Source organism: Pagrus pagrus, assembly GCF_965226575.1.
Source record: "Pagrus pagrus genome assembly, chromosome: 18".
In the NCBI taxonomy this organism is placed as follows: domain Eukaryota; kingdom Metazoa; phylum Chordata; class Actinopteri; order Spariformes; family Sparidae; genus Pagrus; species Pagrus pagrus.
The window spans coordinates 6,615,793-6,631,273 of NC_140202.1; the positions used below are offsets into that span (position 1 = coordinate 6,615,793).

Sequence of the window (15,481 nt, forward strand, 5' to 3'; positions counted from 1 at the left end):
ACCCTTGTTGTGTAAAGACAACAGTGGTTATACTAGCTGCCTGTCACCACAGCCTCTACCTGGCTGCATCCTGGACGCTGTGTGTTTCACATGTCCTTAAAGTCTCAACACAACAGATGAGGATAATTGTGCACAATTTCAGACAGTCTTCACTTAAAGGCATTCACGGTGTTGCACCTGGTTGTGTTCTTGAACGATGATGGCAGCCGTGTGTAAAGAATTCAAAAAGTCCAACCAGACGGAGAGGAGTTCAGACCCCTCCCACTGCCACACCTCCACACACCTGCCCAATCACTGTGTAGAGTGGGATTGATTGTCTGTTTGTGACGCAGCACCACAGAGCCAACACCTCTGTGGAGACGGGGTTTCAGACGCTGTTTACCTCCAGCATACTGACCGTCAGTGGCCTTGTGAGATAATGTTGTCATCTGAGAGAGCTGGGGCTGATCCTCCACTCCTCCACCCTCTGCCCCTGACCAGAGGAAACATTTGCTTCATGCACAGCATTTCTAAGTAAAGCGAAACCTCAAATGTGACCGTCCAGTCGTCAACATGTGCCTTTGTTTAGTCCAATTCATTAGCTGCACTGAGTACAGTTGTATTTTCCTACTCAGCAGAGAACAAATGGTTATAGCAGATCATCCTGTAGATCCTGACACTCTCTCTCTCTCTCTCTCTCTCTCTCTCTCTCTCTCTCTCTCTCTCTCGCTCGCTCGCTGCCCACCATTTTCCGATGCCCGCTGCATGAAATCATCTTGTCGACTCTCAGATACACTGCGGAGAAAAGAAAAATCACCGGCACATACTCCACCTCCCCCCAACTGCATTCCCTTTGCCTTTTTGCGCGGCTTATTATCGCACCACTCACAATACAATATGTCCTTATTGAAGCTTTCAAATGCAAATGAGAGCACTGTCGCCGTCTCTGTGTCCTGCTGACAGCTGTGAGGCCCGCTAACCAACCTCCTATAATTGCTACTAATTGTTATTCCCCAAGCAGGACTCAGCAGCACACTTCAGAACACCCAGCCCCCTGTTATTTGGACTGGGGGAGGCAGGGGGGTTGTGATGGGGCTGTATGTTGTGGGTTCATGTCTTTACCCTGGTAACTTAGATTTTTTTTCAAGTAAACAAAGAAGACATGGAGAGGTGGGAAGTAACTGAGGTGAAGGGCGAGGAAGAGGTTGCAATTTTTCAAGGATATGATGGAGGACAGATTTATGCCACAACTATGGTGGTCCTGAGGGTCAGAACATCTCAGAAAATCCCACTTAAACCCTCCAAGATCAGGCTTTTATGTTCAATGTGAATGTGTAAACTCTGCATTTACACCCGGGTCAGTTGACTCTGCAGTAGACCAGGTTTTTATCACCTCGGCTCGGCTTTGATCTAAACTCCACCGCGTGAAGTGATGGCGCTTCATCAACATCCGGTGGTGGAGCGTAAATAAGGAAGGAATTTGGGATGCGGTCTATTAAGGATGTTTTATTACTGGACACAGTGTTGGAGGCGGAGCCCCGTTCCTTCCTATGAAAGCTGCTCAGTGGTGTTTTGAGTCTTCTAGACTTTCCAAATGTTATCGGACCGAATGGCTCGAATTATGACAGTGAAAGAAGTCATGTCTCGGGGGTTGTGACGCTCAAAAGAATTTATCCGCCGTTTTACTGTTACAGCTGTTTCCATGGGAGGCCAGTGGGAAGTGGGAATGGGGTCAATAGGTTTTTTAGCTGGTTGACCCTAATTTTGGTGGAAAGCAGTTTTAGTGAAATGTTCTTGTGTTTGGACCCTCAGGAACCCTAACCTGCGTGAGAACGCCACCGTCCTCGATCCATTTACTAGTTGACAATCTGCACCTGCTCTTCCTGTCGCCTGTCAGTCACACGTGCTCTGCAGAGAGAGACGCTCTCTGGTGTTCCTCTGGTAAACACACTGATTGTGATGCGACCTCTCTTGTTTAGTGTCGGCCTACTTATGCCGTTGTTTTGTACGAACTAGCGCACCTGGTTGTTGCCATGTCATCCGGCGCACGTTGGTTTTGATCGGCAACAAGCTTCCTCCACCCTCGGCCCCCCTGCTGTTATGATAACCAAACTGCAGGTGAAAGAATCCTCAACAGGAGGTGTGTTTTTTGGGGTCGACTTGATGCCACAAAGTCAACACAGCAACTAAATGAAGCTCTGATCCAAAACTGTCGGTACCAGCTTTTAAAATCTATAACCGCTGACTCATTAGTACTCTCATGTTAATAAGTTTGTGTGTTGTGTGTCCTTTGTCTTTTTTTCCTCCATCAAAACCACAATGCAGCCGCTTTGTCTGTGTGTGTCTGTGTGTGTCTGTGTGTGTGTGAGGCGTGGATAATGTAGTTGAATCAGATGCTGTTTGTTTGCCGCATCGGTGTTTGTTCACATCACTTCCTGTGGGCTTGAGACGGAGACAGACAGACAGAGAGCAGAGACAGAGTTTATCTGTGTTAGGGTGTTGACTAGCTGTCTGTCTCTCTCTGTGTCTGTCAACTCGCTGTTTATCTGGACTGACAGCTCTGACAATACTGCTGTCACACACACACACACACACACTCACACACGCGCACACAGGATGGAGAAATTCATACACATGAAGAAGTTTGGACACAAAGTGTTGTTCTGGAGAACACACTTCCAATTAAATGATTGGATTTTATTAATAATGTGTAAATACTGGGCTAAAAATGTATGCAAAATACGTACAGCCATGTGTGAGTGAGAATTATTTCTTTTCTGCGCCTTAAATCTCCTGTTGGATTGTAGCCTATCAACACATTACTGCTGTCTGCAGGGTGTGGAGGGGAGTACTGCCTCCTTGTGTTGGTCCGGACGCAGTCAGGAGTCCCACTGAGATGCCTCTGATGCTCCCTGTTAAGGTTGCATATGATTAAGCAATGGCTCAAAGCCCCTCGGCTGTGATAGAATCTCTGTAGCTGTAAAAAGGTCACCAGGTATGTCAAACCATGCTTCAAACCATTTGTATTAACATGGTGATAAAGCCTTGTTGTTACAGAGACATCTGTCCTCTGGCTGCCTGCACACAGTGATGCAACATGCTGGTTAAGATGGTTAACTGAGCCCGCTGCTGCTCTGGTACCTTCATCTAGGCGAGCCTGTCGGTCCAGCTTTATCTCCACAGTCAAAACAAGCTCATAACCTGAGTCCTCAATCAATTCATCAGCTGTATTTGTTATATTTAATCATAGAAGCTAAGATGGCTGGTGCTCAGCACTGACCCTCTGAGGTCCGCCCTCCTCCTCCTCCTCCTCCTCCTCCTCCTCCTCGCTCCTCTGCTGACATTTTCACACCTTCATTATATTATTCATTTGCAAATTAGTTTAATCTTTATTATAATATTATCACAGCCTGGAGTGAGCTATTGTATTCTGCAAAGGACTTAGGTGCCATCATTAATCATTATACCACGGCTAACAGCCAATCAGATTGCTTGATTTGAGCTGTCCCATTATAAGTGCAGTTTGATATTGCAAATTTGTGTTAATGGCCAATGAGGAGGGAAGGAAGTTACACTGCCTGCAATCCATCTGCAGAGGCAACGCAGCGTGAGCGTCTCCACCTGCAGTGTGAATGTTACTGACACTTCACCACACACACTCATTACTGCTCATTTAAACAGACTTTCTTAAGGTCCGCTGCTAAACCTGCTTTGTGTCTTGTCGTGCTGCCAGAAATCAATTCTAGCTCCGCAAAATCAGTGAAGATGTCAAGATGTTGTGCACCTGGTGTACGTGTTATCTTTTTCTTTATATTTAATGTGTCAAATGCTTTGTTTACCACGTTGTGATAGCTGATTATAGCATCTTCTACTGTCCAGGTGTAGAAAACTGCAGTTGTAAGAAGTGTACTTTTTAACCTGCACCAGTAATAGTAATAGTAACTCTACCATATTGTTTAGTTTCCCTTTGCTTTTTCAAAATCTATGCTGAGAATTTGCTGATGTAAGCAAAGGCTTATCAACTCATCATCCACCCAGGAAAGACGTCGTCAGTGATACTCATGTAAAACATCACTGTGGGTGTACAGGGCCGTAGGCTTGTACATAATTTCACCATTAAAGAGATGTTTTCTGTCCGTTTGTGTCGGCAGGATGTTGAGATACGGACCAATGCAAGTCTGTATCTGCCTCAGATCAGCGATCTGCTGAACCGAGTGCCCCGACAGATGCTGCTGCTGCTGAAGACCAATGACCTGCTGAGGGGCATCGAAACCACCTTACAGACCAGAGCCTCGTCCTCGTCCTTCATCAACATGTCCCGCTGCTGCATACGCGCCATGGCCAGGTCAGAGAGCGAGCACTCGTCTTCCTGTCACAGCTGGGGTTTATTCTTAAGCTTGTTGGTTTGTTTTCTTTCATTTCTTTGCACTGAGCATGGCCGGGAAACCATGTTCATATACATTTTTCTATTTAATCTGATGATGTTTCGCCCCTCTGGCCTTTTTCAAGATCAACATATTCTGAGATACAGACAATCATCCTCCAACACCTGGGTGGGAACAAACAGTCAGGAGGTCTTGAGTGACAAAAAAAAAAGTTTCACATCACGATACTTAATTAAAGTCTACCTAGAATGTATGTGTTTAACATTTTAGACGGTATTTAACCAGAAGAATTGTGGGTTGAAACATTGTTTATTTTCACGTCAGAAGAAGTTTGATTGGCTGTCACTCACTACTTCAACATGCTCAGTCACTCTCTAAGAGCCAAAACATCACCAAATTAAAAAGAAAAGTGCAGAGTGTGTCAGAACTAAAGAGAAACTAAGCTGACAGGTAAGTGTCTTTGGAATAGAAATGGTATTTTGCCACTATAGGTTTGGAGAGGAGAGATGTGTGCTGTCACTTCAGCTCCCAGCTGATGGCTGAAGGACAGGACTCACAGGGTCTCTGCCTCGCCTGGTGCCACACTGCTGTCAGTGGTAGAGCTTGTCTGAATAAGCACATCTTATAAAATATTAACCAACTGTAGTGACTGGGTAGTAATGTAATACAGGTGCCAGGGGATCCTGCGATGCCACCTCATCCCCACACCTCAGCTGCAGCTCTGTGTACTCGCAGCAGCTCTGCTTCACAGCTCACAACGTGTTCATGTGCTGTCAGCAGCTCCGGTCTCTGGCACGTAGCACCTTTTTCCTGACAGTATGTTCCTGATATTTAAAGCAACGTTATGTAGAAAGTGGCACTCTGTGTGATTTGGCGCCCTCCACAGTGCAACACCACTGTCGTAAATACAAATCCCAGGTCTGTAACAGAGTCAGAGGTGCTAACTACAAACAGAACTCACTACGTCATAATAATGTAATGTGTTGAGAATTTGTTTCTTGAAGTAAACATGTATGCAACGCTGTGATCCTACTGAGACTACAGTGCAGAGACAAGTGGTAGAGGGGTGGAGTGGCTGAGACAGACACCACTCACCCTATAACAAGACACTGTACCAGCAACATGGTACTGAAGCTGTTATTTTGAGGAAAAAAGTTACATTATGTAGCTTTAAATGTAAGATAAAGGAGTCTTTGCACTGTAGATGTATCTTGAAGAGAGACGTGCAGATGAGGTCAAATGAAAACTCTCACAGATGTAAATGTGAGTAATGGTCTATATGTGTGACATCTCCAGGATATATACCCTTTGTAGGTATACCTGTTGTATTGTGCTGATGAAGACCATGAGATGCAGTTTAAAGTTTATAAGTGGACCTCTTGGTTTTATTTTATTTTATTTCCATTAGACTTTAACAGTATTTTGTGTGGGTTGTACTGAGGAGTTATCAGATGAGAACAAAAAGGGTTTATCTCATAAAAACGAGCACAGATATATTCTGGTTTCACGACAGGATTTCCTGTCCAGTCTAAACTTCTGTGCCCGTCAGTGAAGTTAGCGACAGGAAGGCTGCAACCTGCTGTCACAGGGAGAGTTCATGTGTTAGTTCATCTGGACTGTTTGAATGAATGGTAAACAGGTCAGTAGTCATCAGGAGTGTTAAATGTCCACTGTTTACAGGTGACACTGTGTGTCCAGAGCGTCATGGATTACTGTAATAATGGAGTTTCTTTGTTTCTTTTTACTGGATAAGTGAGGAAATGAGCTGTTTAGTTATAATTCTCATTCTTTGCATAAGATATTGGGTCCATTGACGTATGATATCTTTGAGTTGAGATTTAATTTTCCATATCTCTTGTCTGTGTTGCTGACAGGGGGATTGGGAATGTTCAGTTGAAATTGTCTTCACTGTTCTTACGTGCAAATAATGAAATCATATTCCCCCTGTGAACGACTGATGCTGATATTTCTGGGAATCGGCCAATTCAGTGACGGATGATTATTTTCTGGACGGGACATTGTTGAAATAATTGATTTTAAAACATGATTTTGGTGAGATTGGTTGAAGCGACCCTTTAAAGGAAGCAAGAGCTTGGGGAATAAGGGGAATCTGATGTTAATACAATACAGTATCTTATAAATGAGGTTGGCTGTAGGTATACATTTGGCACAAAATGAATATCAAACTGGTCTGAAGGTTTTGTGCAGTGGTTCTTTGTGTTAATCGAACCAAACACTAACACAGCCTGTCTCATTGATCAGCACACCTGCAGCCTGTGAAGAGAAACTGATCAATGCTCTGAAATCTTTAACTTGTCATAGCAGGAAAAGCACAGGTGTAACCTCTAACATTAATGGTGGACAGCAGGTGCATAATACCAAATTAAATGAACTACCTGAATGTCTTGCAGGCATTATTAAAGGTATCATTACGTCATACTGACCTGAACTTAAATGCTAAAGAGGTAATGTCGTGACACATCTGTGAATCCATGTGTCAACATCTGTGTGCACATTCATACATGGTTACTCGATGATGACGAGACTCGTGAGTCACTACAGGCGTCTCTGTGTGAGCACCTGCTGTGGCTGCACCAGGCACAGTGCAGCTTTGAAATAAAATGCTGACATCAGCATGCTGACATGCTCTCTATGACAATGTTAACATGCTGATGTTGAGCATGGTAAAAATGCTGGTGTTTGCTAAAAGTAAAGCGGAGCCTCGTGGGGATGGCATTAATTTTTCACGACTTGGACAAAAACCAAAGTATCTGAAAACGAAACATTTTGACCTGATGGCTGAGGATCAACACAGTTATTAGTCACAAGTTAATCAATCTTGTACATGCGGAGATATTTCAGTCTAACCAACACGTCTGTATTCTAGGCTGTAACAGGTATCGCAGCCTGTTGGGGTTCTTAATCGCTTTATATGTTTTCTTTCTGCATTACATGTGTGATTATTCCACATTTCAGCAGTGTTGTCCAATCTTCTCTGCTCTTAAAGAAATGTAATTATATGGTGTGTGTTTTGATACGGATCATTAGCTAAGCTGACCCTTGACTTTCTCCTTCTTCTTCTTCTGCTGTTCCGGCTGACAGGCACAAGAGGAGTAAGACTCGGTCCAGGAGGAGGCGTCTGCAGATCACGCTGTCAGAGTCTCTCAACTTGTGGAAACTCAGCATGTATGAACTGTTCCTGTGGGTGAAGGGCTCCACGATGGTGCACTGGCTCACTGCTCTGCTGTCTGTGCTGCACTGAGACACATCTGGACACCACACTGAAACACGAACTACAGGCCTCAACTGTCAGCTCTCAACGGGTTTATAATACACCACATCTGTGACACATACTCACACACAAACACATAAATCAGTTCAACTTATCTTCATGACACAATTTGTAACTCCAGGCACACATACAGGGACACAAGATGCTGATGTCTGTGGGCATCAGGGGCAGATGATCATTTTATAGACCTGTTAGCTCAAGATCACGGCTTCAACTATTTGTTTTCACTAAGTCAATTTAAATTAATTTAAATTAATTTATTAAATATTATCAGGTGAATTTTTTCTCATAAACTCGAGCTGTTATCTCATATACAGTGTTAACACCATGCAGGGACCATTATACCTGCACAGAGACCAAAACTAGAACCTGTGCTCACTGATTGAATCTGGCAACCTGCACTGTGGAGAGGCAACGTCCCTCCCCCTCCCTAGATATATCAACTTATCAAGTACAAGACTGTGACAGTATGTAATTAGGACAAAAATTATAGACTACACACGTAAAAGTGTTGCAAGTGATGTCGTCCCGTTGAACGTTTCCCTAAACCCGTCACTGACACCTGTTACAGCTGGTTCTGTTATTAGCCTGCTCACAGCGCTGCCGTCCTCTCCTTTCACATAACTGCAGCTCAGTGCGGACAGATTTATTGTGATTTTCACCTTTTGAATACTTTCTCTGTGCCGAGCTGACGGCCATGTTGATGCTGGTGACCTGTAAACACACTGAAATGTGAAAAAATGCTGACGTTTTATTTACTTTACTATTATTTTTAGTAACAAACATGAGAAGACTGTGTCTCAAAACGATGTGATGTGATACGACGTGTTTAAGATACAACCAGCTTCAATTCAGTTATTATTGCTTTAGAAATATACCTATTATCACATATGAAGTCATATTATGAGATTTAGTTGTCATGATCTTGAGATAACAGGGTCTCAATGAAATGATCATGTGGAAGCTTTTAACCAGGACTAGACCTCAGATACTTGACTGCTGTATGGGACGCCCTGTATAGCATCGTATTATTCACTCCAACACACAGTGACACAGAAACAAACCGGCAGAGAGAAATAAAACATGCAGAGCTGTCAGGCCGTGAAGCAGATAACAGATCAGTTAGTAAAACAGTCAGACAGGTAAGTAAGTCACACACAAAGACGGACATCCAATCCAGTGCAATGACAAGCATTCAGCAGCTGCACCTCATCTCACCTCCATCTCATGGAACACTGAGACGAGTTCAGACACACTACGGACCAGCTGACGGAGGCTGCAGAGTGTCTCATGAAGAAGGACTGGATGAAACGAGAGAGGATGTTTGTAGAGTTGATCTGTAGAGTGATGCTGATTGTGTTGCCTTGATGACGATGGACTATGAGTTCATTCCTTCTCCTCAATCATATACCTCAGGACTTGTTTTGTCCACTCAGTAGAGAAAAGTATTATGTGTCTGTCTGCACCTTTTCAGAACTGAAGCGGTCTCATCAAACCAACAATCTTCTTTTTACAGTCGTCAAAGCACTTAAAAACCTTCATGAACATTGAAGACTTGACTTTATACCAGCAGTTAGAGTCTGTTGCTTCGTTACACTTATGTTGCTTTCTTAAGGGGAGGAACACACATGAATTTAGCAACGTGACAGATATGTATGGTGCAATACGTTTAAAGGGGCAGTTCACCCAAAAATCAAAAATACATATTTTTCCTCTGACCTGTAGTGCTGTTTATCCATCTGGATTGTTTTGGCATGTGCTGCAGAGATGTCTGCCTTCTCTCAAATATACTGGAACTAGATGACTTGTGCTGCTCAAAGGGTAAAAAAAAAAAATACATTTGAAAAACTCAACAGCAATGTCTCTTTACAGAAGTCATGACCCGGTTACTCAAGATAATACACAGACCTTGTTGTGAGCAGTTACAAGTTACATAAGCCTTGTTTCCAGCCCTGTACTTCTGGTTGAACGCATGTGTAAACTGTGGTTACCGCTCTAATGTGTCACAAACTGACCTGAAACCAGGCTGCTTGGTGGAAACGAGGCTTAAGGGTAGAAATCTATTTTGAATTTGGAGTGAACTGTCCCTTTAATGGTGCTTGTTTGGGTAAATCTGCTTAAAATGAGTGTATCAGCCAAAAAATGTTATGAGCAACTGTGTGCTGCCCCTCTACACACCCTGCAGTCCTACCTGCAGGGTGTGTAGAGCACTTACAGAGCAGTGTTGTCGCAGTAGATTCACCACCTGTATCTGAGTGTAGACATGTCTGCACTGTATAGTTCTCTACTAATGCCCTCAATGGAACGGAAAATGTACCGTCAACGACATGTACACAACGATTTAACAATCCCACAATGCAGTGCTGCACCTTTGATAAACATATTGTTATGTGACTCTCCACCTGTCTGCGATGATGCAATAGAGATGGAACAAGGGGTGCTACTTCAGGTGCAGCACCAGAGTCAGTTTGAGCCCAGTAGGCAGGATGTGACCCTGTTTCTTCACTGTGGACCGTCTGAATAACCTGTAATGAAATACAGTTGTTTAAAACAAAAAGAAGAGGAGCAGCTTTGTGGTTTAACAGATGTTACATGTTGAAGCTTGTTGACCAATTTGTTCTTTTGCTTCCAGTCTTTTGTCAGTCTCGGCTGAACGCAGTTAATGTAATCTCATGCAATGCAACTGCAAAACGCACAATTCAGAATATATGCAGCTGAGAGGCCGACGCAGCCGTCTTCCTCATGTCAGAGGCCGTTTCTCTTCTACAGTATGAGTGCACACAAACACTACCATGCTATTAGTGTCAAAGTACTGAGTTTTTATTTTATTTTTATTTCCTGTACCACAATTTACCTTAAATCTTTGTTAAGATGGTGACATGTTAATATTTCTGTTGTTTTATTTTATTTTGGTGGCATGGGTCCAGCCACTCACCATGACTTGGAATAAGCAGGTGGAAACAAAATGGTTGGATGTTTAATCATTTAATAATAATTTGATTAAAAGGAAGTGAATTGAAAATTACGTGTACAGTGTCATTTATTGTGTCTACTGAAAGTGAAGCTTGTTATTTTTTGTGGTTAATGGTTATTGATGATTTGTTGTAACATAATGACGATTATATGAAAAAAACGCTTTAAGTTTGTATTTGTTTGTATTAGTGTGGTATTGGATTCAGGACAGTTGAAGCTTTGAATGACTTTTATCTTTCTATAGATGTTTATGTTAATTCAGGTTAATGTATATTTAAGTTACACTTGTTTTAAGATATTAGTAGAAGTGGATAGAACTCTCTATTCATAAATTTTAGCATTGAAATGACATTAAGACTGTAAAAGATGGCCTTAAGCACATTTCTGGTGGGATGGTGGGGCCCATTATATTTTCAGGGGGCCCAAAATCCCTGGTGGCACCCCTGCTTGGAGACTTCACATGTAGCCAGTGTAGGTTTGTCATAATCCCCCTAACACAGAGGAGTAAATCAAGCTGAAGAGTCTGCGGCCACAGTAGCTGCTCTGTGCCACTGTGTGTTCTGCTGAAACGCTCACAGCATGTCAGCATGCTAATGTTTAGCAGGTATGTTTATCATGCACACCATCATTAGTTTTATAGCTATTACAAATCATTTGAGGCCAGTTGTGTGTTGTGTTGTTACTCACCCATCACCTGCACGTTATTTAAAAAGGGTGACAAGAAATCCTGGTGATCTCTATATATTTTAAAGGGACAGGACAGAATTATGACTTGTATGAAATTTCATGGCCATCCATCCAATATGTGTTGAGACACATCAGTCTGTGTCTCATCACTCAAGTGCAGGACCAACCGACCGACACTGCCATCCCAAGATTTTTAATCTCTGATTCCTCAGGATCGGCCAAGGCAGGACTTGACAACAGTTGACCTCCACCTCTGGATGGTCCAAACATAGACGAAATTAAATAACTGGCTTTTTCACTTCAGTTTTTTCTTCTGAAATCCAGCCCAGACCCTGAGTATCAGCCTTTCATTTCCAGCCTCACATGCTATAATCCCCGCAGCAGCCAATCTCGCAGACACACTCACTAGTCAGGCTGTTGATAATTTGCCTCTCTGTGCAGTTCATCCAGCCAGAGTGCATAATTGCAAAACTGTCCAAAAGGAGGAAAGTATTTCTCGACCACAAGTTGGACATCCAAGCCAGTGTAATGGGTATTTTAACAGGATGGTGTCTGTGCGTATTTGCAATTCCCTGTCAGGTGAATTGAAATTAGTTTCAGAGTCGTCGGCAGATCTTCTACATGTCAGGGACACATTTTCTACAGCCATGCTTTAAATCTGTGAATGTGGGATTTGACCAGGGCTGCTCGAGTTATCTGCACACCCAAAATACACACTGCTGCTAATTTCTACACCTGTAGAAAGGTAGGTGATAAAATATTTCCACCATCACTGACACACAACCTGCTTACACTGTTTCTCAGAGTAGTAAGTGATTCTCAGCACAGTGTGTGTGTGAGTCTGATAAAGAGTGTGTAGCAGTAGTCTTGGTGTGTGTATGTGTGTGTGTGTGTGTGTGTGTGTGTGTGCCTGTGTGTTAGCCACAGGAGGACCATCCATCTTTATCACACAGAGCCACCCAGGGCTGCCATGGCTAATAAGAGCAGCTCTCTCTTTCTGTCCTTCTCTCCTTCTCTTGGTGAAATAGAGAGAGAGCGAGCACTTTGACAAGCCCTCTCTCCATCCCTCCCTCTCTCCATCCCTCCCTCCGTGGAAGTGGTCTGGAGGAGGATGAAAGGTCAAACACTCACGTGTTAAAGTCAAAGTATCTTCAGAAAATGTGTTGAGACAAACACTTATGGTGCTCAGTAGGTCTTGCGAACACAAACAAGCGTGTCCCCCTTCACATTAAGCCCTAAAGGATAATTCCAGTGTGCACAATAATGGACAAAACTATGAATATATAAGCTTTATTTACATAATTAACACTATTATAAGCAACACTAGTGGAATAATATCAAGCTGGAACCTTATGTCCGAACCAAACCACTGCTATTGATGAGCACTCTGCAGCTTAGGCAGACAGCGGGCTATTATTTTAAATATACGACCACTTCTGTCAGTGTAGCCTTCTTAAAGCTAACCACAAAAAATGAAAAAATATATGCAATAGAACAAAAATGGCCAATAGTAAATAAAAACTTGTACTGACATTGCAGCAAGTGCAACATGCATTATTAAGCTCAGTAAATGGCCTCTCGTCTCTTTTACAATTACTCCATGAAGTCTTTCACAGTCCGCCCCAGGTCCGACTCCTCTGCTCCTTAATAGTGAGTGCATAATCGGATCAGTCCTCTCTTGCCTCACCGTAGTCGTCATAATTATTTTGAGCTGAGCACAGTAGCTGGCAGTCACAGTTGTAATAGGAATTTTATGAAATTGCAGAGGAGCTATGCTGATGCTAGATGGTTTTAAACCTTTTAAACATGTAATGTGAAAGATTTCTGCATTCAAATGTGTAAAACTGACAAGACTTTCGTTATATATTTTGTTGAGTTGTGTTGTTGCATGATCCCAAACGTTCTTCTCTTTATCTATGCCAAGGTTTTAACTATAATCCATCATGTTGTCGTCTGTAGCTTGGTTGTGCTTTTTTCGAAGGAAGGTGAGCAGTTCGAGTCCAGCGCGGACGACAGTATGACATGCTGGCTGGTAGCTGGAGAGCCTGGAGTGCCGAGCTCCAAGCCAACAAACCCCCTAACTGTTCTGGGGAGCTATGCTGCAGCCTCGTCACTCTGACATCTCTTTATTCATCTCATCTCTTTGCACGTCTGTAGGTCCATTGTGTGCATGTGTGTCTGTATAATGGTGTAAAAACGTTCTCCTTTTGGGGATTAATAAAGTAATTCAAAATATTTTAGACACACATCTATGGCTTTCATTCAGCATCTCAACATGTTCACATTTGTTTTGGTAAATAACAAAACTGGAGATAAAGTTTCTGCTTCTGGAGGAAAAGTTGACAAAACTACCAAGTATCTAAATCTGTGAGTGAAGCTGACTTGACATCACTCCACTGATGTTAAAGTAAGAGGTGGGTAATGTGGTTGTTCCATATGTGTTGGAGCAAGATGGCGGTGGCAGCGTAGGCAACGTCAGTCTCATTGTACCTCTGTTCAGGCGTGTTCAAGGTAAAACATGAGATGTCACAGTCAATTGGCCGCTGCTGTTCACAGCACAGCGTGGACCACACTCTGCCTCACTCGCCGCTGAGGTAAGTACAGGGTAAGTGTTTCTTTTCTTCCCTCCATCCCTCTTCCTGTCTCTCTCCCACCGGCTTTCTCCTTCTCATTCTTTTGACGAGGAAGTTCACTCACTGAGGACTTGATAATGTTTTCTTAGTGACAGTTGATGTTTTTCTTGAATTTAAAATCCAATAAACCAATCACTGTGGTCCACCTACAGCATGATAGATGTGATGCACTTTGTTTGATTTGAAATTCATAGCAGAATCAATCGATAAGAAACCGGCTCTGCATCGAGGGGAAACGGGCTGAACTGATTCCACAGCAGCTTTTCAGCTTCCTTCTGTCCTCCCATTTTAAAAATCAAAACCTTTCATCAATACACATTAATCTGCCATGAGAGCAGCAGTGACTGTTGCTCCCTACGACTGTCTGTTCAACACTTTGACTCACAGCAGAATATTTTAACAACTACTGACCAAAGTGACATGAACATTGTTAAGAATATTCATGACGACTGGAGGCTGAACGATCACTGGCCTGCTGACCTTTCCTCTAGCGCCATCATCAGGTTAGAGACAGTCTTCTTCACCAACACACTGCTCATTACAAGGTGTCTTTCATGGCTCGATTTAATGATAACTTATACTACAGTAAATGTCACTGCCTATCATTATGCATTTGCAAAGTATGTCATGGTGCCATTTACTTGAATAAAATCAAAATGCATTAAAGGTGCTATATGTAAGAATTGGTCAACTATTAAATCCATATTGAATATTGAATTGAGGTCCTGGGAGGTTGCAGATCCCAGGAACCTGAAGGTTGTTCCAGCCGCACCAGAGGACCGGCTTAAACCTCCCGTCTGTATGCACTGGTCACCATTTGGGATGATGGGGTTTAACAAACAGGTCTCCTGAGGTGCAGTCATTGTTGGTGTAGAGGGAGAAGAGCGATGGGCAGAGCTCACATCCGTGTGGAACACCATCGCTGATTGTCCAGGTGCTGGAGGTGATTTTCACCAGCCTCACTCTGCAGGGCAGCTGATTGTGTGACGTCTAAGTCTGAGTGAGTGAGTAAAACACGTTCAGGTTGTCGGCCGGTTGATGGTTCTCTACATCGTGGGGGGATGGATGGACTGTCAACGTTTGGACAAAAGTTGCCCTTCGCAAATTTCTGAAAAGGTCAATAAAGCCAGCTGGAAAGTGTTTTTGGCATCTAGGGAAACTCTGACTCATAGCTTGATTCTGCCATTGTGAGATTAAACCTTAAACCAGAAGAGTTAAGGATTGGGGAACCTGTTTGGTAAATGTGTTGATAAAAACCTTCACTTCTCTGCAGCTGTTCTGGCTCCCAGGCTGTTGAGATGATGCTATCAAATCTTGCTGCAGACAACATGTGACAGATGTGATGCCACTGACCTGCTCTGACCTCAGAGGAGTGGTCTGAGCGTCATCTCATTTCACAACTGGGTCACGATTTTGATTTGATATTTAATATTTATTTAACTTTAAAAACTAAATCCCCTCTGGTTTGGAAATCTGTATCCATTTACCTTATCCAACCCTAGCCTTTTACATCCCGGTGCTCCATGATTTTC

The 15,481-nt window shown here is 43.0% G+C and overlaps 1 protein-coding gene across 3 annotated transcripts in view; it reads left to right on the forward strand.

The window, feature by feature from the left end:
• Positions 1–10,672, forward strand: part of adck1 (aarF domain containing kinase 1) — a 67,851-nt gene extending 57,179 nt beyond the window's left edge. For all 3 annotated transcript variants that reach the window (XM_084381342.1, XM_084381343.1, XM_084381341.1), the window contains exons 10-11: positions 4,131–4,324; positions 7,467–10,672. In XM_084381342.1, coding sequence (XP_084237468.1) covers positions 4,131–4,324; positions 7,467–7,626 — 354 coding nt within the window. In that variant the 3' untranslated portion in view covers positions 7,627–10,672. The remainder of the gene's footprint in view (positions 1–4,130; positions 4,325–7,466) is intronic.
• The last annotated feature ends 4,809 nt before the right edge of the window (positions 10,673–15,481 follow it).